This window comes from Bos grunniens, chromosome 12 (genome assembly GCF_055505025.1).
Source record: "Bos grunniens cultivar Pamir isolate PY7600 chromosome 12, Bosgru_T2T1.0, whole genome shotgun sequence".
NCBI classification, from domain to species: Eukaryota; Metazoa; Chordata; class Mammalia; order Artiodactyla; family Bovidae; genus Bos; species Bos grunniens.
Genome location: NC_141176.1, coordinates 22008324 through 22032573, shown reverse-complemented (window position 1 = coordinate 22032573; position 24250 = coordinate 22008324). Strand labels below are relative to the sequence as shown.

At 43.9% G+C, this 24250-nt stretch overlaps 2 protein-coding genes across 22 annotated transcripts in view; one reads left to right on the top strand and one right to left on the bottom strand.

Annotated features, from left to right (window-relative positions):
• Positions 1 to 5788, top strand: part of SLC25A15 (solute carrier family 25 member 15) — a 32255-nt gene extending 26467 nt beyond the window's left edge. For all 6 annotated transcript variants that reach the window (XM_086329251.1, XM_086329249.1, XM_086329246.1 and 3 more), the window contains 3 exons: positions 153 to 322; positions 1775 to 1933; positions 3296 to 5788. In XM_086329251.1, coding sequence (XP_086185377.1) covers positions 153 to 322; positions 1775 to 1933; positions 3296 to 3420 — 454 coding nt within the window. In that variant the 3' untranslated portion in view covers positions 3421 to 5788. The remainder of the gene's footprint in view (positions 1 to 152; positions 323 to 1774; positions 1934 to 3295) is intronic.
• Positions 5789 to 8121: 2333 nt separating this feature from the next.
• LOC147361511 (phosphatidylinositol 3,4,5-trisphosphate 3-phosphatase TPTE2-like) overlaps positions 8122 to 24250 on the bottom strand; it is a 63475-nt gene continuing 47346 nt past the window's right edge. For 14 of the 16 annotated variants that reach the window (XR_015138026.1, XM_086329232.1, XM_086329237.1 and 11 more), the window contains 6 exons: positions 23924 to 24004; positions 22790 to 22895; positions 15570 to 15661; positions 11770 to 11865; positions 10416 to 10486; positions 8122 to 8402 (listed from right to left, as the gene is read on the bottom strand). Coding sequence is in view for 13 of the 16 variants with exons in the window: in XM_086329232.1 (XP_086185358.1) it covers positions 8300 to 8402; positions 10416 to 10486; positions 11770 to 11865; positions 15570 to 15661; positions 22790 to 22895; positions 23924 to 24004 (549 nt within the window). In the remaining 3 variants the exon portion in view is untranslated. The remainder of the gene's footprint in view (positions 8403 to 10415; positions 10487 to 11769; positions 11866 to 15569; positions 15662 to 22789; positions 22896 to 23923; positions 24005 to 24250) is intronic. The other 2 variants (XR_015138027.1, XR_015138028.1) reach the window with 1 other exon arrangement.

Genomic DNA, 24250 nt, shown 5'->3' with positions numbered 1-24250 from the left:
TGAGAGATTTCCTTCCCACAGAAGCCTTTTAGGGCTGGAACTCTGGTAGCTCTGTTTATAGAACGAGCTGCTTGGTGGTCAGAGCCCCGTCAGGTCTACGGGATGGGTGTGAACGTTGTCCTAACTGTCTGTCATCCTGTGTCTCCACCCAGCACAGTCTGGTCTGTCGTGAAGACTGTCTTTAGGAAGGACGGCCCCTTGGGCTTCTACCATGGACTCTCAAGTACTTTACTTCGAGAAGTACCAGGCTACTTCTTCTTTTTTGGTGGCTATGAACTAAGCCGGTCATTTTTTGCCTCGGGGAGATCGAAAGACGAATTAGGTAAGCCTGTTGGTGAGGACCACAGGTGGGTTTGAAGCGTTGGCTTCCTGGTGGTGGTTCAGTTCAGTTCAGTCGCTTAGTCGTGTCCGACTCTTTGCGACCCCATGAACCACAGCACGCCAGGCCTCCCTGTCCATCACCAACTCCCGGAGTCCACCCAAACCCATGTCCATCAAGTCGGTGATGCCATGCAACCATCTCATCCTCTGTCATCCCCGTCTCCTCCTGCCCTCAATCTTTCCTAGCATCAGGGTCTTTTCAAATGAGTCAGCTCTTCACATCAGGTGGCCAAAGTATCCAGGTGGTGGTGGTTGCTATGGAATCTGTGCACGGCGCCCCCTTGTGACGGGTCCACCTGGCCCTCGGCCCCTCTGGATGCCAGGGAGTAACCGTGGTGGCAGGTGGTAGCTAGCACCTTCCTCCCACCTAGGTAATTTCCTCAAGGCAGGGACTAGAGCAAGACTTCCCAAACTTATTTTACTGGAATACCATTTGTGCATTATCTCCAGGTCCATTTTAAGGAAGATTGCAGACATCATTTTTCCTGGGGGAAATCACCTGTAAAGAATCTCTGAATAAGCTTAAACTTAGTAATAAATCTTGATAGTGTTTTTTTTTTCCCCCAAAGATTTTTTTGGATGTGGACCATTTTTTTTTTTAGTCTGTATTGAATTTGTTACAACATTGCTTGTTTTGTGTTTTGGGTTTTTTTGGCTGTGCAGCCTGTGGGATCTTATCTTTCTGACCAGGGATCAAAGCCATGCCCCTCTGCAACGGGAGGTGAAATCTTAACCACCACACCACCAGGGAAGTCCCCTTGCTAGATAATATTTTGAGAGCAATGAGAAGGATCCTTCCTTCTCGTTTATCCTCATTAGTGGCTTGACCTAACGCTTGGCTCGTGGGTGATTACATTTTTTTTTCTTAAACACCTCCATTCAGTGTTTTGGATCTGTTCTGAGGATCGTCGTGCTCCCAGGCTCAACTGTCATGTTTAATAAGATAACTTTAGATTTTCACAGTAAAGGGAGAATCAGGGCTGTAGGGTATTAATATATTAAAATACTTTAGAGAAAGTTGAAAAAAGATGCAGCCTGTGTTTCCGTGGCCTCTGTTCTTACTCCTCGTGGCAGGGTGTTGCCATGCTGCTGATGCCTGCTGGTTCTGGCGGCGGGTTGGGGGCAGGCCTCTGGAGGACAGGGCAGGAGGGCCACAGTGACCAGCGTAAATCTGACCCTCACTGGAGCTGCCCCTGGTCCTGGCATCATGAGGGATGCCCCCAGGCTGTCACAAGGACCCTGTGTCCTTAGAGAACTGTGCCCCAGAGAACTGTGCTCCGCAGCTTCCGTGTTGGTAACTGCACCCACCTGCCGTCACTGCTGCACTGACCTCTGGAAATGTCACATCACCTGTGCTTTAGACAAAATACCATTTGCGCATTTTCTCCTCTAGGCCCTGTCCCTTTGATGTTAAGTGGTGGATTTGGTGGAATCTGCCTGTGGCTTGCTGTTTACCCAGTGGATTGTATCAAATCTAGGATTCAAGTTCTTTCCATGTCTGGAAAACAGGCGGGATTTATCGGAACCTTTATAAGCATCGTGAAAAATGAAGGTGAGTCTGCCATTGGCCGAACCAGAGGTGCTGTGTACAGAGAGCGGTCATTTCGCTGCTAGTCTTGTTGAGGTTGATCACACGGATAATGGCTCTATTTCCCCCACCTCATAACCTTTTCTAACTGTGTATATAACCCACACTTGTGGATTTGTTTTCAAACCCCTTTCTTTAGGTTCTTTCATTATTCTCAAGAATGTTTAAAGTTCCTGACTTCTAACCTCTAGGCCAGGATTTTTTTTCTGAATAGCGTGGAGGGAATTTTTAAAGTATATACTTTTGTCTAAGAGGACGGATGTTTCGAAGTTAGCACCACTTGTTTTAAGCAATATTATCAGAAGCTGAGCTCTAATGGAATTGCTAAGACATTTCAAACAGTGTGCATCCTTAATGCTAAGACTTCTGGAATGAGAAAGGCACTAAGCCGTTTCGGAAGGTTATTTGCTATCAGGTTTTGGTTATACAGGAGGATAAAGACTTTTTAAAGTAGCGGTTGTGTAAAGTCGATTTTATGCTACTAGTGAGTAAAGACCTGTCCTTCTAGCATTCACTGTGCATCTTAAAACTTGGCACATGCACGTCTCTTGAGAGCGAGCATGGTAAAGATGCAGAAACTGATTTAACCCCAGATAGAGCACAAGACGTCTATTACTAATAGTAACCCCGTTGGTTTTTTTATTTGGCTGCACCAGGTCTCAGTTGCAGCATGTGAGATCCTCAATCTTCATTGCGACATGCAGAATCTTTAGTTGCGGCATGTGGGATCTAGTTCTCTGACCAGGGATCAAACCTGGGCCCCGTGCTAATGGGAGCGAGGAGTCTTAGCCACTAGACCACCAGGAAAGTCCCCAGTAACCCCTTTTCAATTTGCATTACACTTCATAGTTTTACAAAGTACTCACACCTCCTTTATCTGATTGGATCTTCAGAACCGCCTTGGGCAGTACTGACACTAGAAACCTGATACTGGTCAGATTTCTGACCTCATCCACGTTCTTGCTCCTGGCCCACTGCCTCATGGTCCTTGCCCCCACTTGAAGCTGCAGAGCCGCTGCCATCTGTGACTCTGGTTGCCTTCTGTCGGCCCATGTGGCCCCGCTTTGCCACATCCATCTACTAGGAGTTAACAGGCACCGAATTGGTGAATGTTCGCCAGCTTTACTGGGAGACCTGCCCTTGCCCTTGTTTCCACTAGACTGTTTGGTTCCATTAGCCCAGAGAAACCTGCTCCATAACTGTTGGGTTTTAGCTCTATTGTCTGGATTTGTAAGTGTAAAAATATCCATGCTGTGCGGGTTGGTGGGATATCTGCAAGAAGAGGGGGGAAAGATCTCAGTCTTTGATCACCCTTTTGTCTTCTAGGAGTACCGGCCTTATATTCTGGACTGAAACCTACCTTGATTCGCGCGTTCCCTGCCAATGGGGCTCTCTTCTTGGCCTATGAATACAGCAGGAAGTTGATGATGAACCAGTTTGAAGCATACTGAAGTGTTGCAGTGAACCTCGATCCAAGTGCAGGCATTTGAGGACTGCAGTTCATCTCAGGGTTTCAAAGAGTACAAGACCAATGTGGAGTTATTTTGATTTCATGCAAATTACTATTTTTTTTTTTGTCTTCCATTCTTCTACCTTAAACTTTATAGAAGAGCCTCTATTTTATAGCGTATAATTTCTGCCCATAATTGTATTGAAATAGAAAAGTTGCTGCTCTTGTCCATGGTGGGACATGCAGGGTAGGTGGGCTGCTGGTCTGAGATATACCTATTCTGGAGGGCTGAGTAGAACTATATCAAGGGCTTTTGCATAAACCTGTATGTGTCCATGCAGTTTAGATGGTTATGAGTTGTGAGTGAAGCACAGTGTAGTTCCCATGTTTTATCTCAGATCACATCAGAAAAAAAAAAAAACCTGAGGTAACCATGTTTCATGAGGATGGTTATAAATGCGTAATCCATTCTAGATGTAGGGTCTCTTTAAAAAAAAAAAAATCTGCGTAGCACGTACACAATACTAAGTGGGTACAGTTTTTAAAACGTTTTCCTGTGGTGCTTGAAAACTTAAGATGTCCTTCTAGATTTTTAAAAAGGAGAAAGTACCCTCATACTGGTGTGGCTTTCACGTTGTCGACTGACGTTTCAGAGGAAGCATGCTGGATTCTCCTAGGATGCTCCTCTGTGGAAACAGTGCCAATCATCTTCCAGGTAGGACCACATTCTGCGCCCTGACATAGGGCTAGGTGTGGCCCAGAGCCTTTGAGAAGCAGCCCAGGGCCGGCTTCTCCTCCCTTCTCTCGCAAGGGACTCCCCTCTGCTGGGCTTGAGCTAGAGGAAGGGGCTGAGGGGACGACGGCGGCGGCCGTGGTGCTAGGTGAAGCTGGTGGCTGACAGCTTCCCTGAGCTGCTTTCTGTCTCTGGGTCCTGGCCTGGGTGGGGTTCCAGGGATTCTATTGGACTCTCTATCCGTTTGGGGCCACGCCCTCCTTTGCCTCCGCCAATCAGAAGCCCTTCCAGGGAGCCGACTGCGGAAGCCCAGAGAGGCCCTCCCTGGCTCTGCATCTGGGAATAGGATGCTCCTGGGCGAAGCGCTCTCCTCTCAAACATTCTTAGGACTTGCCCTCTCCGTAGGGGTGTTAGGTGAGCTGGGCTGAATTTTTGTCTCAGGATCCCTCACTCCTGGTCGGGCTTTTCCAGCATGAGAGCCTTTTGACTTGGGCCTCTGGCCGTCGTGAATTTCAGCGACGTGGTCTCGGCTGTGACTTGATCAATGAAACAAGTCATTTTATTAAACTATGCCGTTTGTCTGCACTACTCACAAACCCTAGTTTTTTGGGTTTCTACAGACGTGGGAGGGTCAGCTATTCTCTGTCCTCTGGTGTAAGGGAGTTGCACCGTCCCGGTCCCAGGACCACCCAGGGCTCTGATAAAAAGGTCTTAATCGGCCTCAGCGGCTGATGTGTTTTAGTAACAGTCCTCAGCCGTATGTCTGTCCCTGGCGAAACCTCTAGTTTCTGCAAGCTTTTTGTTCTCCCTGAAGCCTCGTGGTGACTCTAGCCACCTGCCAGAAGCCAGGAGGTCAGGAAGGCAGGATGCTCAGCGTTGTGCCCAATGGGTTCGTGTTATGCCTGGTCTTGAAAAGCATTTGCCTTTTCTTGAAAAGCATTTTTCTACCTACCTTTTCTCCATGTTTAAATGGTCAGTAGCTACCGAGTAGTGCTTCATCTAGACAGGCTGGACTGAAGCCAAAATAACAAACGGGACTGGTTCCCCCAGGAAGAGGCTTCCTCCAGAGCCCACTGGCAATACTACTACTGGTGTTGTCCTGCAAAGATGTAACTGAATTTCTTCAACAGAAACCGTCTGAGGCAAGTTAAGAGTGAATGGGAGTAAGGATTGGGAACTTAAGTCAGAATTGTGTTATTGTTTATTTCATTCTATTCGCTTAACTCATGGTTCAGTATTTAGGTACAATTTGTACCATTTCAGGTGTGTACTCCAGACAAAAATATAGTAGCTTGAAATACTGTGTTTAAAGAAATTCTTGAGTTCTGTCATTAAATTATTTGCCTAATAGGTGACTATATGATTTAAGTGCATACATGCAAAGAACCAACTGTCAGGAATGCTTGAGTCATGTATGGTGATATTTCAAGGTGGTGGTTTTATTGCAATTAGCATTGTTCTTTGTCAACAAAATTCCTGATGTAAAACAACTACTGATAAAAATCCATGTTATCTGTACACTGCAGTGATGAAACTTGGCCCACAAAAGTTACTTTCCCTCCACCAGGCTGTGGATGTGATGTGATTGATTTGCCAGGATGCCATGCTATTTTTTAAAATAAACTTCTCGATACAAGTTTGGGTAGTTCTATTCCAGGTCAGTAAATTCTTTTTGGCCACACTGCGCAGCTCATTGGCTTTTAGTTCCCTGACCAGGGATTGAACATGCGTCCCTTGCATTGGAAGCGTGGAGTCTAAACCACTGGACTGCCAGGGAAGTCCCTCCAGGTCAGTAAATCCTATTCAAGAAAACCAATATTGTTCTGATATTCTATAAATTTCTCAAGTTGTTTAATTATTCGCACTGGATTCTAGAAAAGCAGGCCTGCAGGTGGCTGTGAGCAAGTTCTCTTTATGAGCAAAAGCAGTATTAGGTGACCGCTCATAGTTGCCAGAAATTTTGATGCACTTTGGAGGGTTAGGGAAGAAAAACCCCCAACTGTAATCTCTATTTCAAAACTCAAGATTCTGAAAAATTGGGGTTTCGCAACTTTTGCCAGTATTAAAGCTAGATCTTACTCGCCTCACTTTTTACCTCATCCACCTAAGCCTGCCAGCTGATGTTCTTCCGCAGATGACGGCTGCAGGAATTTCAAAGGAAATAACCTGTCCTGACACATTTCTGTAACCCAAACTACAGGGAATAGTGGAGACATAATGTAGGAGGAATTCGAAAGCCTTTTCCTCCAAGATCGGTTCCTCCAAGGGGGCAGGGCATTGGGGGTAGGGAGAGGGAAGGATGATCGTTTTTCTGGCTGGGCAGCTGCAGTGGCAGCTGGGACCCTTTGTGGGCTGTTTTTTGGGGAAAAGAAGCACCTGCAGGGCCTTCCATGCCACCACGTGGCAGCTCGGAGAGTCTCCTCCCTTCTCTGCTCGGTTGGCACCCACCAGCCCTCCTCTGTAAACTGATGGTCTCGTCTCCCTCAAATACTGACTGGGGCTGCCAGCCTGAGTGGTCAGTGTGCTGTTCCAGCACTGCTTCATCAGAGTGGTCTGCCCCAGCGTCCCAAACCTTATTTGTGGCTCAGATGGTAAAGAATCTGCCTGCAACGTGGGAGACCTGGGTTCCAACCCTGGGTCAGGAAGATCCCCTGGAGGAAGGCATGGCAACCCACTCCAGTATTCCTGCCTAAGAATCCCCATGGACAGAGGAACCTGGCAGGGGTTGCAAAAAGGGGTCGACTTTTTGCATCCATGAGGTCGCAAAAAGTCGGATGTGACTGACAAACATTTTCACGCTTTTAGCAGTGTCAGATTTTTCAGGAATGGGTATTCTGTGTTTTAGCAGAGGCGCAGGTGCTCACGGGTGCTCCCTTTCATCTCCTGATAAATTCAACCGGGGCTAGATTGTTGAGAGCCTTGCCAATAAAAGGAAAATTGCTCAGATAATAAAGTCAACGTAGAACTGCTTTCAAGAACAATTATGGGAGTGAAGGCACTTAGAATAAAATAGCACCTGGTACATTGGAAGGACTGATGCTGAAGCTGAAACTCCAATTCTTTGGCCAACTAATGGGAAGAACTGACTCATTGGAAAAGGCCCTGATGCTGGGAGGGATTGGGGGCAGGAGGAGAAGGGGACGACAGAGGATGAAATGGTTGGATGTCATCACTGGCTCAATGGACATGAGTTTGAGTGAACTCCGGGAGTTGGTGATGAACAGGGAGGCCTGGCGGGCTATGGTTCATGGTGTTGCAAAGAGTCGGACACGACTGAGCAACTGAACTAAAGAGAAAACAGTGATTCCCTGTGGACACAGGGTTAACCTGTGTCTATAATGAAAACTTGACCTTACTTCAAAGTTCTCCAAGCTTGGGTGAAGCTGGTTGGGGACAGGGGTGGTGGATTTTAAAATCTGGATTGCTCTAGGCAAACGTTCCCTTTGACTTCTGTAATGATGGACAAAAGCAGAGGTTACTGAAGATTCTTTTACCCTCCCCCGATGCCCTGTGTATAATTAAAGGAAGCTTGCTGAGCTCTGTGCGGTGGAGTAAAAAAAAAAAAAAAAAAGCCCATGTTGGGGGTGGGAGGCTGCTGGTGTGAACATTTTTCTGGGTTTTAAAATTGTTTTTACTGCCATTCTGATCATTGTTAATAGTTTGTAAGTCAAATAGAGGAAAGAAATTACCTTCATTTCTTTCCTCTATTTGACTTACAATTCTTACCTTCTAACATCTGAAGTTACAGATGTAAAACAAAGCAGGGAATAAATACTTGTCCAGAAATATATAAGTAAATGAAACAAACCCACAGTATTAGGGAAAACTGCAGTCTTTAAATCTTATTTTGGTAGGAAAGTTTTATTTGTAAGTTCTTAAAAGTGATAACTAATGTTCTGTGTACTGTTTCAAACTTAATATAGACAAAAACTGTGTGATATATAGTCCTTCCAAAAAAAAATACTGCCATTGACATTCTCCCTTGTATATATTTAATAGATTTCTCAAGAACATATGTACATGTATGTAAATATAAGCATATCAACAAGGACATAGGTTTAAAAGATATAAATATGTAGCAAGGATTGGGAAGAACATGATTCTAGCCTAGAAGGGGAACTATACTTAATCAGATACCAGGAACAACTTAAATGTCATCAAAATATACCTCGACTGCAAACTGTGGACTGTAAGCTTTCCATGCTTTTATTTTATGGGGATTATCCAATTCACTTCTTGAAAGATAAAGCCTAGAATAGAAAAAAAAATTTTTTTACATTTTATTTTAGGGCTAACAGAAAAGCCATGCTGAGGGGCACCCTTGTTTTAAAGCCTCGCTGGCTACCATCAGTCTCAGTTCCTCTGCATCTAGTTAGCTTTCTAAGCTCAACTCTCTATTAAGAGAGAAAAATATCATAATCTTGAGTAACAACATGCCACTGATTCTTTTAATATTGCCTTTGGAATTAACATCCGTATTTAATAAATTGCTGTGTGACAAGTCAGACTGGATGTGTATTAAAACCCAGGATAAACAAGTGTCTTTTTAAATTATGAAGTGGGCATTTTGGATGAATTAAGTCTTGTGGTACAAAGAGCTTCACCCAGTAGTATGGAAATCTAAATGTTAAATCTTGAGGAACTATATTAAAGTGAGGAGAAAAAGTGATGGAACTTGTTGCCTCTCTCATACAGCTATGGTGTTTTAAAGGAAAAAACTCCCTCAGCAAGAACCGCTTTGCAGAAGTAGCACCAAATGAAGTTCCACCTAGATGTCAATTCTGAGGGATTTTGCTCATGTTATGAGTCAAAGTTTTCCATCTGTAAACATCCAGGGGGGCTTCCCTGGTGGCTCAGTAGTAAAGAATCTGCTGGCCAGTGCAGGAGACTTGGCCAGCCAGGAAATTTAACATTTAGATTTCCTTACTACTGGGTGAAGCTGTTTGTATTTGAGACTTAATTCATCCAAAATACCCACTTCATAATTTAAAAGACACTTCGATCCCTGGGTTGGGAAGATTCCCTGGAGAAGGGAATGGCAACCCACTCCAGTATTCGTGCCTAGAGAATTCCATGGACAGAGGAGCCTGGTGGGTTATACAGTCCATGGGGTTGCAAAAAGTTAGACACAACTGATTACAAGCACATCCAAGGGGAAAAAAATCTGGTAAAGTTCCGTCACATCTAAAGTTCATTCTATCGAAATCCACTAAGTGTGTGTGTGCGTTGTAGGTATATTGTTGCCTTCCTGGAACTTGAGGTGGGACGAGAGGGCATCCACATTTGAAGAAAAGGCTAGAATTGTATGTCAGGAGAACTACCAACTCAGGCCATATATAATCACAACCACTTCTTCAAAATTCCTGTATGATTTTTTGTATATTGTTTTTCCCTGGATGGGATGGGATGGTGATACCAATCTCAAACTTTCAGCACCACAGGACAAGAGAAGTGGGGGACTTCTAGATGTAGGAATGAGGTTCAGATATGATAGAGGTTCTTTGGCATACTCTTCAAATCAATAGATTATCTAATTTATAGTTATTAGAACATTTTTTATGGGAGACTATTCATAATTTTTTTTAAGCTGTCTTCATCAGTACTTACTGTGGATTATAACTTCTGCCCTAAATATAGGAGTGTAAAATAGAAGTGTGTCAGCCAGCTTTTAAACTAGCCGAAGCCTCACTGGGTGATGCCTTACTGTGGTGTAGAATATGGTATCGGTTGGTCATCAGTAAATCAGCATGTACTGGGGACCTGCCATATTTGAGGTGCTAAACAGACTCATATTGAACTTTCATGGGAAGGACTTGTTACCAGTCAAGATCTGGTTACAGGATGTTTTATAACACAGTCCTACGGCATGGGTCTTGAGGATAATGCAACAGTGGGTCTCAAGAATAGCCATATTTTTAAAACAACCAGATCACAATAAATAAGGCAGTGAAAAGAGGGACTCAAAAGAATTTTTGGTTGGTATCTATAAATTGGGTTTGGGTAATTAGCAAAAGACTTGTCAGGGACTTCCCTGGTGGCCCAGTGGTTAAGAACCTGCCTTAAAATGCAGGTTCAATCTCTGGTCAGGGAACTAAGATCCCACATGCCACGGAGCAGTCCCGCAGGTTGGCAACTAAGCCTGTGTGCCACAATTAAGACCCAACACAGCCAAGTAAAATAACTTTAAAATAAAGGCTTGTCATTACCCCTTACATAGTCATTGGAGACTAAGCTGTTTCTACTGGATTATGCCACGGCCATACCTGTTATTTCGTATAAAAGACATATGGAACCAGAAGAAGAATGCACAGTTTTCGTAGTATTTAGGAAGAGCCTAAAAAGACATGGTTTTAAACAACGATTAGTTCTTGGTATCCATGTAACTGTGAAAAATAGTCATTTCAGAGGGATTAAAATTCCTTCCTTTATTCACTTGTATGTTCATCAAATAGTTGTAGTTATTAAAATGCAGCACTTCTAGTCAACATTATATTCAAGTCACCTAGGAGGAGACTTTAAGAGATTACCGTTCCTTTCTCTTGCCTTTTCCAGCAAAATTTTCAAGGAAATGTATTTTCTCTATGATAGATATTTATAAATTTAGACACTGGTATTTTAATCAGGTTTGGATAGCGCTAAACAGAATCTACTAAGGACTATGCCAATTTCTGCCCCAGCGTATCATCCATTTTTACAAAGAACAGCTACATTAGATAATTAACCACTATCGATGATGATGATAGAAATAGCTAAAATTTCCAAAAGGGGTTTCATCTCATGGGCCTGAAAATCACAAAGGCCAGATAAAACCAGCATCCCCACATTAGCGCTTCTTCTTAGAGACCACTGATTAAGAGAACTCAGACTGGCTCCATTACTCGAGGGGAACTTTCCAGGTCACCTGCTTCAACACATTCACCACTTCAAACTTAATAAGTTCTCCCCAACAGGGAGCAAGCGGGGGATGAAGGAAATAAGCTTTCAATTGAGCAACACAGTTATCTGTTGGCAGTTCTGGTTGATGATGTTATAGGAAAATGAACTAGCAATTGAGGCTTAGAAGTTTACTATGTACAGAATACTGCCATATACAGAATAATGAGACATTTGCTAACTGGTCAACATAATTATACCCTCATGATAATGTGCTGACAGCGGCAGACATTATATTTCATAAATATTGGATTAAATATACTATTTTAAATGAATTATACATCAATTACGAGGAAAGCAAAACCTCCCTCCCTTTAAAGTATTTTATAAGTTATGGGGAGAAATGTGTTTCAAAATCAAAGCAAAAATATGATCACTGCTATGTAGTAAGACATACATTGTTTTGTTTTTAACATCCTGGTTTTTGTATTTTTTTCTTACTCAAAAATGAACACATGCAAATTGTATAGAATTTAGAAAACAAGGAAAAAGGGTTTCCTTACATATTTTCTTATTTTAAAAAATTCTTTATAGTAATCAGACTTGTTTTCTTCCCCTCCCCGACTTGGGGTTGACATTGCCTGTCATCTCGCTTATTGGGAATTATAGTCAAGGAGATCCCAAATCAGAAGCATTCACAAGACTAGATGAGATGAACAGCATAGGTTGTTCTTGATTACTCACCGAAGAAGAGAAAAATTTCACTTTTACCTCATCATACAGAGGTGGGCACTTAGAGAGCAAGATTATTACTCTGTCTGTTTCAGCATCATGAAATATCTGGATGAACACACAGAATTCAGAATTACCAACCTGATAATGAGACAACAGTGAAGTTCATGTTTGCTTATTGCAGCTTCTAATATTTAATCAAGTACTCTTGGTCTCACAGCTCAGTGACTACATGTATAAATATTAATCTTTAAAGTTGCAATACTGTTGTTTACATTTTTAATAGACCAATGTGGTTGAAGGTTACGGGGCAGCACTGTTGAAAAGTAAAGTATCCAGTTTCCCATTAGACTTCAACTATGTTAACAATACTGCTGAATGTCTATCATCTGATTTTCAAATACTGAGAATACATTAGAAGTTCAATTTTAAAGCTAGTATGCACATTCAAAAAGCAATGCCTAATGGGTCACATTTTACAAAAGATGTATTTCTGATGGGATTATTGGCCTTGTCTGTAGCAGACAGCTGGATGGAAGGACCAAGGATAGGCCAAGTTTCTGGAATGAACGACTTGGACGCTATACTATTTCTTTGTTCCTGATACACCCTTGGGTGAGGGTGGCACCCACAGTGGGAAGGGTCTGTGCTTGGTCCTGTGAAAAAAAAATACAAAAGGAGGCGCAGACTCCGATGATGCTTCCGGGAGTTAAGCATGCAAGGAACAATAGCAGAATGGCAGGCAATCACGTGTCAAGCTGGATGATAAAGACTGAGGGTGCCGTTATGGGCTCAGGGAGGTTAACACGAGGTGAAGAATGAGAGCGCTTTCCTGAGGAGGCAGACGCTGAGCTGGGCACAGAAGGATGTGTGTTGGTGAAGAGGAGCACCAAGGCAGGATCAAGATGATGGAGGAGGAGGGTGCCCAGCTCACCAGCCCCCACAGACACACCAAAACTACAACTACCTATGGGACGACTCTATGAATGACCTGAAGACTAGCAGGACAACTCTGCTACAACTGAGGATATGAAGAGAAAACCACTCTGAGACAGGATGGCAGAGATGGGTGGTCTTAGAAGACCCGTACACCCGGCTTGACTACTACCCACAAGCAGGAGGGGGCTCACCAACGTGGAAGTTCTCCCTGTGGAAAGGAGGGGTTTGAGCCCCTCTCATCAGGCACCCCAGCTCTGGGGAAGATGAGCCCCCAGAGCATCTGGTTCCAAAGACCAGCAGGGCTTATATCCAGGAGAGCAGGAGGGCAGTGGGAAGTGAAACTCCTGCTCTTCTGACCAGAGACATATTAATAAGTCTTCTGCTACCCAGATGTTATTGATCAGAGATGTTTCAATATTCACTTACACGATAAATCACCGGCCACAGGCATTAGTTATCTGCAGAAATCCCCCAGTCAATAATGTGTTAAAGGCCATGAGCACAAACTCCCTCACAAGGAGCCCCAGTGCAGAGGCTGTACTTCGAAAGGTGCCCTGGCCAAATGTGAAGTACGTGTATAAGCCTCAGGGTGAGTGCCACAGGGGCAGAAGCTTCCCCTGGAGAACAAAGTGCTGGCAGGCATCGTGTAAAAAACTCCCCCTCCGCCTAGCTGGCCCAGCGTGGCGGGTGCCACTTCAAACGTCTGCCATCTACCTGGCTAGCACCACATGCCCCGCCCCGGTGTTCTCTTGCAGACCCGCCCTGCCCCACATGCTCACCCCAGTGGCCAGTCCTCCAAAGCACCTCCCACCCTAAGGGACCATGCTCATCCCATCATGACCGTATGCAACTGTTGTGGCTGGGTGCCAAGCCAGCCGCACTGAGCCCGCCCTGCCCACCAGTGAACCTGCAGCAGCCGTGGCCAGGCCTCATAGGCCAGCGCCATCCACTCGTGTGTCTGCAGCAACAGTGGCGCCACAAAACAGGTGGGCACGTGCTGCCCACTAAAAACATCCCTGGCTCTGGTGACGAGCCGGGATTGCTCTTCTGGGTCCCATAGGAAACCTTCTACCTAAAGCCATTTCTTCAAAACCAGATGTCGGTGATCCACCTAACACATAGAAACAAACTCAGAGTCAGGGAAAATGAGGAGATGGGAATGTCCCAAATGAGAGAAAAAGACAAGACCTCAGAAAAAGAACCAACAAAATGGACATAAAGAGTCAACCTGATAAAGTATTCAAAGTCATGCCCGTAAGGAAACTCAGACTTGGAATAAGAATGAACGCAGTAAGAACTTCAACAAAGGGATATTAAAAAGAGCCAATCAGAGCTAAATACAATCACTGGAAGTAGCAATACTTATATCAGACAAAATAGACTTCAAAACAAAGGCAGTAGAACAGCTATGTGTAAAAGAACATTTTCTAACACCCTGTACAAAAATAAACTCAAAATGGATTAAAATCTAAATGTAAGACCTGATACTATAAAACTCCTAGAGGAAAACAGAGGCTGAACACTCTTTGATGTAAATTGTGGCAATAATTCTTTGGATTCCTTGGATCTGTCTCTTAAAGGAAACAAGCAAAAAGAAATGAATGGGACCTAATTAAACATACATGCTGCTGCTGCTGCTGGTGCTGTTGCTGCTGCTAAGTCGTTTCAGTCGTGTCCGACTCTGTGCGACCCCAGAGACGGCAGCCCACCAGGCTCCCCCGTCCCTGGGATTCTCCAGGCAAGAACACTGGAGTGGGTTGCCATTTCCTTCTCCAATGCATGAAAGTGAAAAGTGAAAGTGAAGTCGCTCAGTCGTGTCCGACTCTTCGTGACCCCCATGGACTGCAGCCCACCAGGCTCCTCCATCCATGGGATTTTCCAGGCAAGAGTACTGGAGTGGGGTGCCATTGCCTTCTCCAAACATACATGCTCTTGCACAGCAAAGCACACTATCGAGAATATGGAGACAACCAAAATGGAGGAAATATTTGCAAATGATTTGACTGATAAAGGGTTAATATGCAAACTATATAAGCAGCTTCTGCAACATTAAACAAAAACAAAAAACCAAAACAAGCAACCTAATTAAAAAGTGGGCAGAAGACCTAAATAGACATTTTTCCAGGGGACATCCAGATGACCAACAGGCACATGAAAAGATGCTCAACATTGTTAACTACCAGATAAATACAAACTAAAACCACAACGAGCTGTCATCTCAAACCCATCAGAATGGCTGTCATCAAGATGACAAATAACAAATGTTGGTGAGGACGTGCAGAAAAGTGAACTTTCAAACACTGTTGGTGGAAAAGTAAATTGATGCAGCCACTGTGCAAACAGTATGGAGGTTTCTCAAAAAACCAAAAATATAAAAACTATGACCCAGCAATCTACTTCTTGGGAAAAAAAAAACCCATTAATTAAAAAAGATACATGCAACCCCAATGTTCACAGCAGCATTATTTACAATTGCCAAGATATGGAAACAGGTGATTTTTATGGGCATTGAAATTTCAGAATCAGTGCCATGTAATACAATGACCAAGAAGAACAGGACATGGCTAAAAGTGACCAGAGGCATGAATTTAAAACTCTGATAGGTTTCTAGGAACATGCTTAGCATCTATGGAAAAGTGAAGGGCAAAGCACCACTCTGAACCAAAAGTGTGTTCTGGAAAACACCCTGAAAACAATTTTGAACAATCAGTTTAACTCCTGACTCACATCCAAACCCAGGGACACCAAGTTGGATGGCAACCAGAAAGCAACATGGCCTTTTCCTGTGGTGATAAATGGTTCGGGGAGGTCGATGTGCTGATTTGAGATTTAAAACAAACACCAGACTTTTCAGTTCACGTGCTTTCTCTTACCCTACAGTTTTTGGAAGCAGAACAGAAAAAGACAGTCTTTCGTTGCATTATTATTTGTACTTTTAGATCATGTCCATTGCCTTTTCCAACACCTGAATGAAATTAAAAATTTAGACCGGTTAGAGCAAAGATCAGAATGTCTAAAAATCAACAATATGGATTAGAAAGAGAAAAAATGAACCCAGCTAACAATGCATTAATATTGAATCATTTGGATCTTGCCTGGATTTTGTCTTTGAAAGACAAAGCTTCAATCCAATTCTGTCCCCTAAGGCAGAGTTTATAAGGCTGGAGGGAAAAAAACCCGAAAAACAAAAAGGACACAGTTCAGCTTCTAAGACTTAGAATCTTACTGCTCACCTATCTAGCAAAAAAAAAAAAATTAGGGAATGGGACTTGAAACCTTTCTTACCAATGTGTAGCTTTGTTCAGACTTCCAATCATGATGTTTCTTAATAATAAACTAAAATTCCTCTTGCCTTAATTTAAGTCCAGTTTATACAAAACACAGGATAGCTGTATCCAAACATTCCTGCTGTGTTCACTATATATTTAGAGACAAATGTCTTTTTGCCCCACTCTTGTTTTTTTTTCCAATTTAATTGACCCACTTATTTTAGTATTTCCTCAAAGAGTTGGTTTCTCAAGCCTCCAATTAACTTTTCTTGCTTTTGTTTCAATCCTGCATATTTCACTTAAAGAAGCACAGAACCAAAGGTACAGAACTAAAACAAATATTCTAACAAAGTCATTTATCGATCATTCTTGATTATTTTCTCATATTGTTTCATGTTCATTTAATTTTGTTCTAACACTGAAATATTCATTTGTCATTAGGAGTCATGGCTTTGCCTCAGTTCTCTCTGTCATATCCAGTTGCAGAATTTGTTTCAACTAATATTAACTAGAATTCAGGAAATGCAGAGCTAAACGTTAAGACATTTATCAAGCGACAAGGGCATTGTTTTATGAGCTTGAATTCCCACACATTAAAAAGTTTAAAAATACTTTAAGTATATCACATGATTTAAAAATAAAATATAAAGAAGATGAAGAGTCTCCATTTCACCTATCCCCCACCTGTTTAGTTTGCCGGCTCCAATAGATAACTATTAGTTTCTATTTTTATGTATAATCAAATATATTTTCTTCAAGTTTTATATGTTTTCTACGTGTATATACATACAAACAGGGCTTCCCCAATGGCTCAGTGCGTTAAAGAATCCAATGCAGGAGACGCAGGAGATGTGGATTTGATCCCTGTGTTGGGAAGATCCCTGAGAGGAGGAAAAGGGCAACCCGCTCAAGGATTCTTGCCTGAAAAATCCCTTAGAGGAGTCTGGTGGGCTACAGTCCAAAGTATCACAATGAGTTGGACATGACCGAGCAACTAAGCATCATGCATACAAACATAAATATATATATATATTGTTTTACAGAAATTGTTGCATACCATAGCACTGTCCTGTACTTGCACTTTTTTAACACATCAAAAATCTTATTTAACTTATTAAAAAAAGAAAAGTCAAATGTTGTAGTTGGTTCAATGTACTGCATTTGCGGGCAGATAAGGAATGATGAAATTAATTTACAAATAGAATCAAAACAGGTCAATAAGCAATTTCATTCTACTAGACACAACTAATTTGCATTTCTATTCCCAAAATAATTTGCATTATTATCAGTTTTCTATGACTTAGAGTTGTAAAATAGCTTAAAGACCATGAGCGGTGAAGACAACCTTGAGAAGACACAACCCTGGAGAAGATACCCTCTGTCACTTTTTCCTGACAATCTCCCCACTCTCTCTCTGTTATGATCATAATCTCAAAGGAAGATTATTCTTTAGAGTTTTTACAGGATTTTTTTCCTTGTTCTTTCATTTGATACTCCTCTACCTCCTCATTGTGTTTAACTTGCTCTGTCTCTATGAAATCAGGTGAATCAGTTACCTATCCTGGTCTTGAAGGCATGTCCTTGTGTGGAAGCATCCCTACCCAGTCTAGGTGTGCCCAGTGGCTTTGGTGGGACAGCTGGACCCGAAGCAAGTGTGGGTCCCATCTCCCCCTGAGATGCTCTGGGAGTCACCACCTTGGTGGGAGGTGGGGCTGGAGATGGAGAGGCTACAGCCAGAGCCAGGCGCGACCCTGTGTGTGTGTGAATGAGTGAGATGGCAGTCTTCGCCTTGGTTTGGGACACATCAGGGGCTCAAGGGTGCAGTCATGCCAAGTCTCTTCAGTCGTGTCCAACTCCTTGCGACTCCATGGACTGTAGTCCATCAGGCTCCTCTGTCCATGGGATTCTCCAGGCCAGAACACGGGAGTGGGTTGTTTCCCTTCTCCAGGGGATCTTCCCAACCCAGGGATCAAACCCATGTCTCTCATGTCTCCTGCACTGGAGGAGTTCTTTACCACTAGTGCCCCACAGGCTGGGGGCCACAATTCTACGCTGGTTTCACCTTTTTTCCCTGGTGAGAGGCTGGGTTGGGCTAGAGAGGTTGGTGCCTCACTTCTGGGCTGGTTTCTCTCTCACCAGCAATGTCAGTCACTGCCCTAGAGTAGCTTTGCTCCTCCTAAATGTGGGTATCAACAGAGTACTGGCCAAGGTTGCCTTCTCCCTGGTCAGAGTTTTCAGGCTGCTGCCTCGGTTGGGATGGTGTGTTAGCCACCACTTTGCTCTTTAAGAGCAGGGGTCTCAGTGTTTCATTCACAGCCTCCCCTCAGCCCCTCTGGCTTTCAGGCCTGCTAAGGGGATACAAAAGTGTGACTGACACTTAGCTAATAGAGAATCAGACGCATCTAAGCGTTCCAGCATCATCTGTGTTCTGGTATGTGAGTTACCTCTGTACTAACATTTTCAATTCCAGAGACCACAGTGATCTGTTATTTTCAAGCTATACCATTCCACAAACAGATGCAGGATGACTGTGTGGAATGATGTGGTGAGTCAGTCAATTTGAAGCTGACAGAATGTCATTAGCGTTGCTTTAATAGGGTTTAGTAGTTTTTTAAAAATCTGATTCCCAGGTAATGACTAAAGATAATTAAGTTAGTATTGAATTTTGCATAGAATGGTAAATTGCAAATCAATAAAACCACTAATAAAAATAAAATATTAAAAAAAAATCCCAACCAGCCAAGGGGACCCATTTTCCTGGTGTCAGACCATGACCTGGGGTGCAGCTCAAATCCCTCACTCCTCCAGGAGAATCCCCAAGCCCATGACACCAGCCCCCTCCTCTTCTGGGTCTCCCACCAAGGGTGCAGGTCTCAATCAGATTGCTTCTCCTCCCTTCCTGCCAGACTCCAGAATTGTTTTCTTTACAGACTTGGCTGTAGAAGAGCTTATCTACCCCGGTTGCTCCACAAGGAGTTGTACTTTTGACGTGTTCTTGGGGGGAGTGGGGGCAGGTAAACTCTGCACCCTCCTACTCTGCCATCTTGATCTCCCTCAAAGGAAAGAATTCTTATTCCAAATGAGGGCTGGTGTCCCCGGGTTTGGCCTGCTTATTTACGTGGGCACAGCAAGAATTTTAGCATGCCAGGCATGCCTTAAGTCAGCACTGCCAACCAAGTCCCACACTATAAGAACAGCTGTAAAGGGCACAAGCTTCTGTCTGGAAGCCTCTGTGAGGGGTCTCAAAGTAGACTTTTAAAATCCACTACTTTATGTTAGCCTGAGAAGTGAAGTGAAAGTCGCTTAGTCTTGCCCAACTCTTTGTGACCCCATGGACCATACAGGCCATGGAATTCTCCGGGCCAGAACACTGGAGTGGGTAGCTTTTCCCTTCTTCAGGGAATCTTCCCAACCCAGGGATCAAACCCAGGTCTCTGTATGGCATGCAGATTCTTTACCACTGAGCCACCTGGGAAGCCCTGAGATGAGGAAACTAAACCCATAAATCTCTCCACCGGTTTTTGCCCTGCAGTGCTTATAAATTTGCATTAGTTCCAGATCTACACTTTACAGTTTTAACAGTATCTCCACAGAGGTTAATTAAAACTCAAAATATTAAGAGCCGTCCACAGTCTTAGGATATGATATCAGACTGAGACAATCTATGAAATGCTAGAACTTATTAAAACCATTTTCAAGCTTAGCATTTTGAGAAATGATTCCTCTTCTCTGGTTCATGTTCGAGCAATGCATCAAAACTCCATCAGACTAAATGTCTATTTGCCTGTTTGGAATAGCTTCATACTCACAGAGGTGTGTATAGATACTGTTACAGGCATACCTCAGGGGTACTGTGGGTTTGTTTCCAGACCACTACAACAAAGTGAATATTGCAATAAAGCAAGTCACGTGAATTTTTTTTCTGTTTCCCAGTGTATATAAAAATGTATATTTACACTGTACTGTAGTCTATTTATGTCTAAAAAAAAACTACATTCATTAAAAAAAGACTTGATTGCCAAATTGCTAAAAAATGGTAACCAGCATCTGACAATGCAGAATTGTCACAAACCTTTAATTTGTAAAAAAAAAAAAAAAAAAGGCAACATCTGTGAAGTGTGATAAAGGAAAGCACAATAAAATGAGATCTTCCCGGATTCTCATTATGAACCAAGAGGGCCCTGAGGGAGACAAGACATGCAGGTACAAACCAGGCTCTCACGCCGCCAACTTGGTTTTACGACTGAGTTTAAAATTCCGAGAGAAAGCAATTGCTCCACCAGCCCCTGGGTTGCCTCTCACACTGCAGAGGACAGCAGTGTGGCTCTTTCTGCAGGGAACGATGGGGAGTGAGCCACCCCTGTCCCCTCCTGCCCGCAAGCCTGGCTTTACCCCAGGGAGGTCTGAGGACAGCTGGCATTCCGAGTGAGACTCCACTCCAACCCTGTCCCTCATTCATCACACACACATGAGATGGTCAGAATGGACCTGTAAAGAACTCTGTAGCCCACAGAGCCTCCTCACAAACAGTTACTCCTTTATACACAGAGGCAGGCTTGTGCTGGAACAGGCTGGGTTTCCAAGGTCTGCCTGTGCAGTGCTTGTTTGGAAATCTAGACCAAAATTGCCCACAGAACCCCTGCTGCTGGGTTGAAGTTTGTTTCCAGAAGCCAGAAACCCACGTGACCTGCTTGTGGTTGGCCCTCACAGCTCCTCACCACCTTTAGGAGGTGGTGGTGGTGACGCAGGGGTGTGTGGGTAGGGAGGGAGGAATATATAAATAATCTGAGAAAAAGCTTTTTCTATTTAAATAATTGTAATTTTTTTAACTATACAATTTTTACATATATTTTGAAGGAGTCTCTTATTTCTGAAGAATTGGATGAAGCATTAAAAAAATGTCTAGAGAGTATTTTAGTGAAGTGTTAGTCGCTCGGTCGTGTCCAACTCTTTGTGACCCCATGGACTATAGCCCACCAGGCTCCTCTTTCCATGGGATTTTCCAGGCAAGAATACTGGAGTGGGTTGCCATTTCCTCTTCCAGAGGATCTTCCCAACCCAGGGATCAAACCTGGGTCTCCTGCACTGCAGGCAGATACTTTACCATCTGAGTATCCAAGGAAGCCCTGATACTGGGGGAAATTGCAGGCAAAAGGAGAAGAGTGTGGCAGAGGATGAGATGGTTGGATAGCATCATCAACTCAATGGGCATGAATTTGAGTGAACTCTGGGAGATAGTGAAGGACAGGGGAGCCCAATGTGCTGCAGTCTATGGGGTCGCAAAGAATTGGACATGACATAGAGAATGAACAGCAACAACAGAGAGGATTTTGTGTGACTCCTCAGAGGACTAAAAACACTGGGCTGTCTGAGTGGAGACTAGCACTGTGGCCCCACACCACCCGAAAGAGTCTAGCACCACTGGGTGCTCAAGCTGGTGATGCTTTTGGGGATCAGAGCCAGAAACGTCCCCTCCTGTCACACCTCTGGCAGTGGGGGAGCCCCGTCCCTTCCACTGAGGGGTCCCTGTCTCCTGCCTCCCTGAGACTGAGCAGTGCAGGGAAGCCAGGCAGGTGAGATAGAAATAAAACACGGGGCTTGACCTCTATTCCTCTCGCCCTCCTTCAAATCCCAGAGATGAATGATCCGACCAGTCTCCCAGGGCAATGGCAGGTCCCTGTCTTTCTCCTTACATTTGTGAAGCAGGTACAGTCAGCTCTTTTGAAATTTAAAAGGATTTTTACTCCCAGTGAGAACTGGTAAGAGCTAGGGTACTGAGAGACAGGCCCCCAGAGACCAGGTGTGTCCCAACCCTTTTCTGTGTTCCTGTAGGTTCAGGGAAGGAAGACCCAAGTGCTGTCCCCGCAGGAAACTTTCCAACACTGCCGTCAGCTCTCCATTCACGTACATTCCTCTCCTTTGTTTACCACTCATGGGCTCCAGAGAAACACAAGCTAGGGGCCTGACCCAAAGTAGTTCTTGGGAGTTATTTGTGAAAAAAGAATTGTGGCAACAAAATGCATCTGCTGTTCAGGTATTTAAGACATCCTTAATGGAGTTTCTGGGGAGAGAAGGCTATAGGAGAGGAGGGTGGGTAAAGGGAGAAACTTTTGATGGTAAGCAGAAAATCAAAGAAAACCAGGTGATGAGGAAAAAAAAAAAAAAGGATCTCTGAACAGAAAAGGAGAGAACGATCCGGGGATGTCTCTGCCAAGACAAACCCTGAGCCAGAGATGAGGTATGAGAAAGAAGTGGTCTCCAGCCTCATGGGCCCATAATCCCTTTAATCTCAGAGATCCTACTCTGAAAAGGACACCCTAGGCTGAGCCCAGAGCCGCAATGAGAATAGGAGAAAGGGAAGGGGGTGGATGGAGCCCCTCAAGCTGGGAAAGGAAAGGAGAGGACATCTGAGTGGTGGTAATGTGGCCACAGGGCTTCCCAGGTGGCTCAAGGGTAAAGAACCTTCCTGCCAATGCAGAAGACATGAGTTTGATCCCTGGGTTAGGAAGATCCCCTGGAGAAGGAAATGGCAACCCACTCCAGTATTCTTGCCTGGGAAATCCCACGGACAGAGGAGCCTGGCAGGCTACAGTCCATGGGGCCACAAAAGAGTCAGACATGACTCAGCAACTGAACGATAGCGACAAGGTGGCCATAACAGTACAGGGCTAACAGGCAATTCCAGGGGGAGGAACCTGTACCTGAGGCTCCACTAACAGCTATCAGTTGGGACTGCCTGTGTATATAACGGTGAGAAAACCCTCCCAAATAATAAGAACACTGGCCCTCCTGCCCATTTCTCCAATTATACATAGAGCACTTACCATGAATTGAATAAATCACGAATTTTTTGATCGTGAGTTTTTTTATTGGAGGAAGAGTCAAATTGTAGATATTTTTCACCATTGCAAAATATCCAACGAATCTATTCTGCAAAACAACAGAGGTCTCAATTTCAATGCAGGTGAAAATTCTAAAGTCCGTATCCCCGATTTTTTTAAGGAAAGTAATGGATGAAGGAAACATTGACTGTGGGCCATTAGATAAGGCACTGTTGTCTCATCGACCTTAGCGGGAAAAATACTGAACTAAAAGCAATGGGGAAGGAACAAGAAAGGGGCCCAGTGTTCTGAGAGGCAGCTGGGACCAACAGCAACTAACCAGAACCAACAAAATAGCTATGACAGCATCACAGCAAGATGCAATTAACCGCAAATGTAAGAGACCGGCAGAGGGTAGGAGCTTTGTGGTGGCTGAGTTAAAGGAAGGTTTGTGCTTTGCAGGGAGAAGGAGTAACTCTTCGGATAAGAGAAGGGAAGATGTAAAGACTCAGGGGGAGACCCCCCCAGACCAGCAGCACATACGCATTCTTCTCTAGTCCCAGTCAGCAAGCAGTTCCCCACTGTCCATTTCCCCAATCTCATTTTTGCAGCAAAGCCCTGTGGATTCTCTTAGCCTAGTCCTCCTCCTATGGCAAGTTGCTCACAAGGGCTCTGCTTGAACTTTTCTTCTAGAAGTTGAAGAGTTCTGTATGGAATCAGCTGGACTGAAAAGTTCACAGACTCTTCCCCACTCATTGGGAAATATTAGTAAAATTAACCACCATGCTCTTCTTTGGAAAGGCCAGTCAAGCTCTTTAGTCAGGGACGGATGAAATGTGTGTAGTGCATGGAATGACGCACAAAGCAGGGCCAGGAGGGGATGGTGTCTGAGAACTACCGCCACACACACGCCTGAGAGCCACAACTACTGAACCCCAAGGGCCTAGAGCCTATGCTTTGCAATAAAAGAAACCATCACAGTAAGAAGCCCATGCAACGCAGCTAGAGAAAGTCTGCACGTAGCAACGACCTGGCACAGCCAAAAATTATTTTAAAAAAAGAAAACAAAACCAGGAAATAGGTGCCAGTCTTAATCTAATTATCCAGAGTGACCCCTTTTAAAGAAAGAACACTTACCTGAGAAGGAGTCTCTATTCCCTGAAATTTACTGCTAGTGGATTTATCTGTTCGCCGTTCTCCAAAATAATACAGGCTGTCCTATAAAAGAGGGGACAGTCCAGTCATGGGTCATCTGCGCTTTCCTTTTCTGTAGAAGGCATTAGAAAGTTTCTAAGGACATGTGATTTCCTAAGGTCAGCAGTCTCCCGGCAGAGGCCACCCAAAATAACAGAACTAAGAAAGACACATCAAGGCCTACTCTCATTCAAAGATTCATAAAGACAGGGAATTTTAGAGCTGGAAAACTTCAGAGATAATCTGGTCCTTCTTCCTTTCTTACTCTTT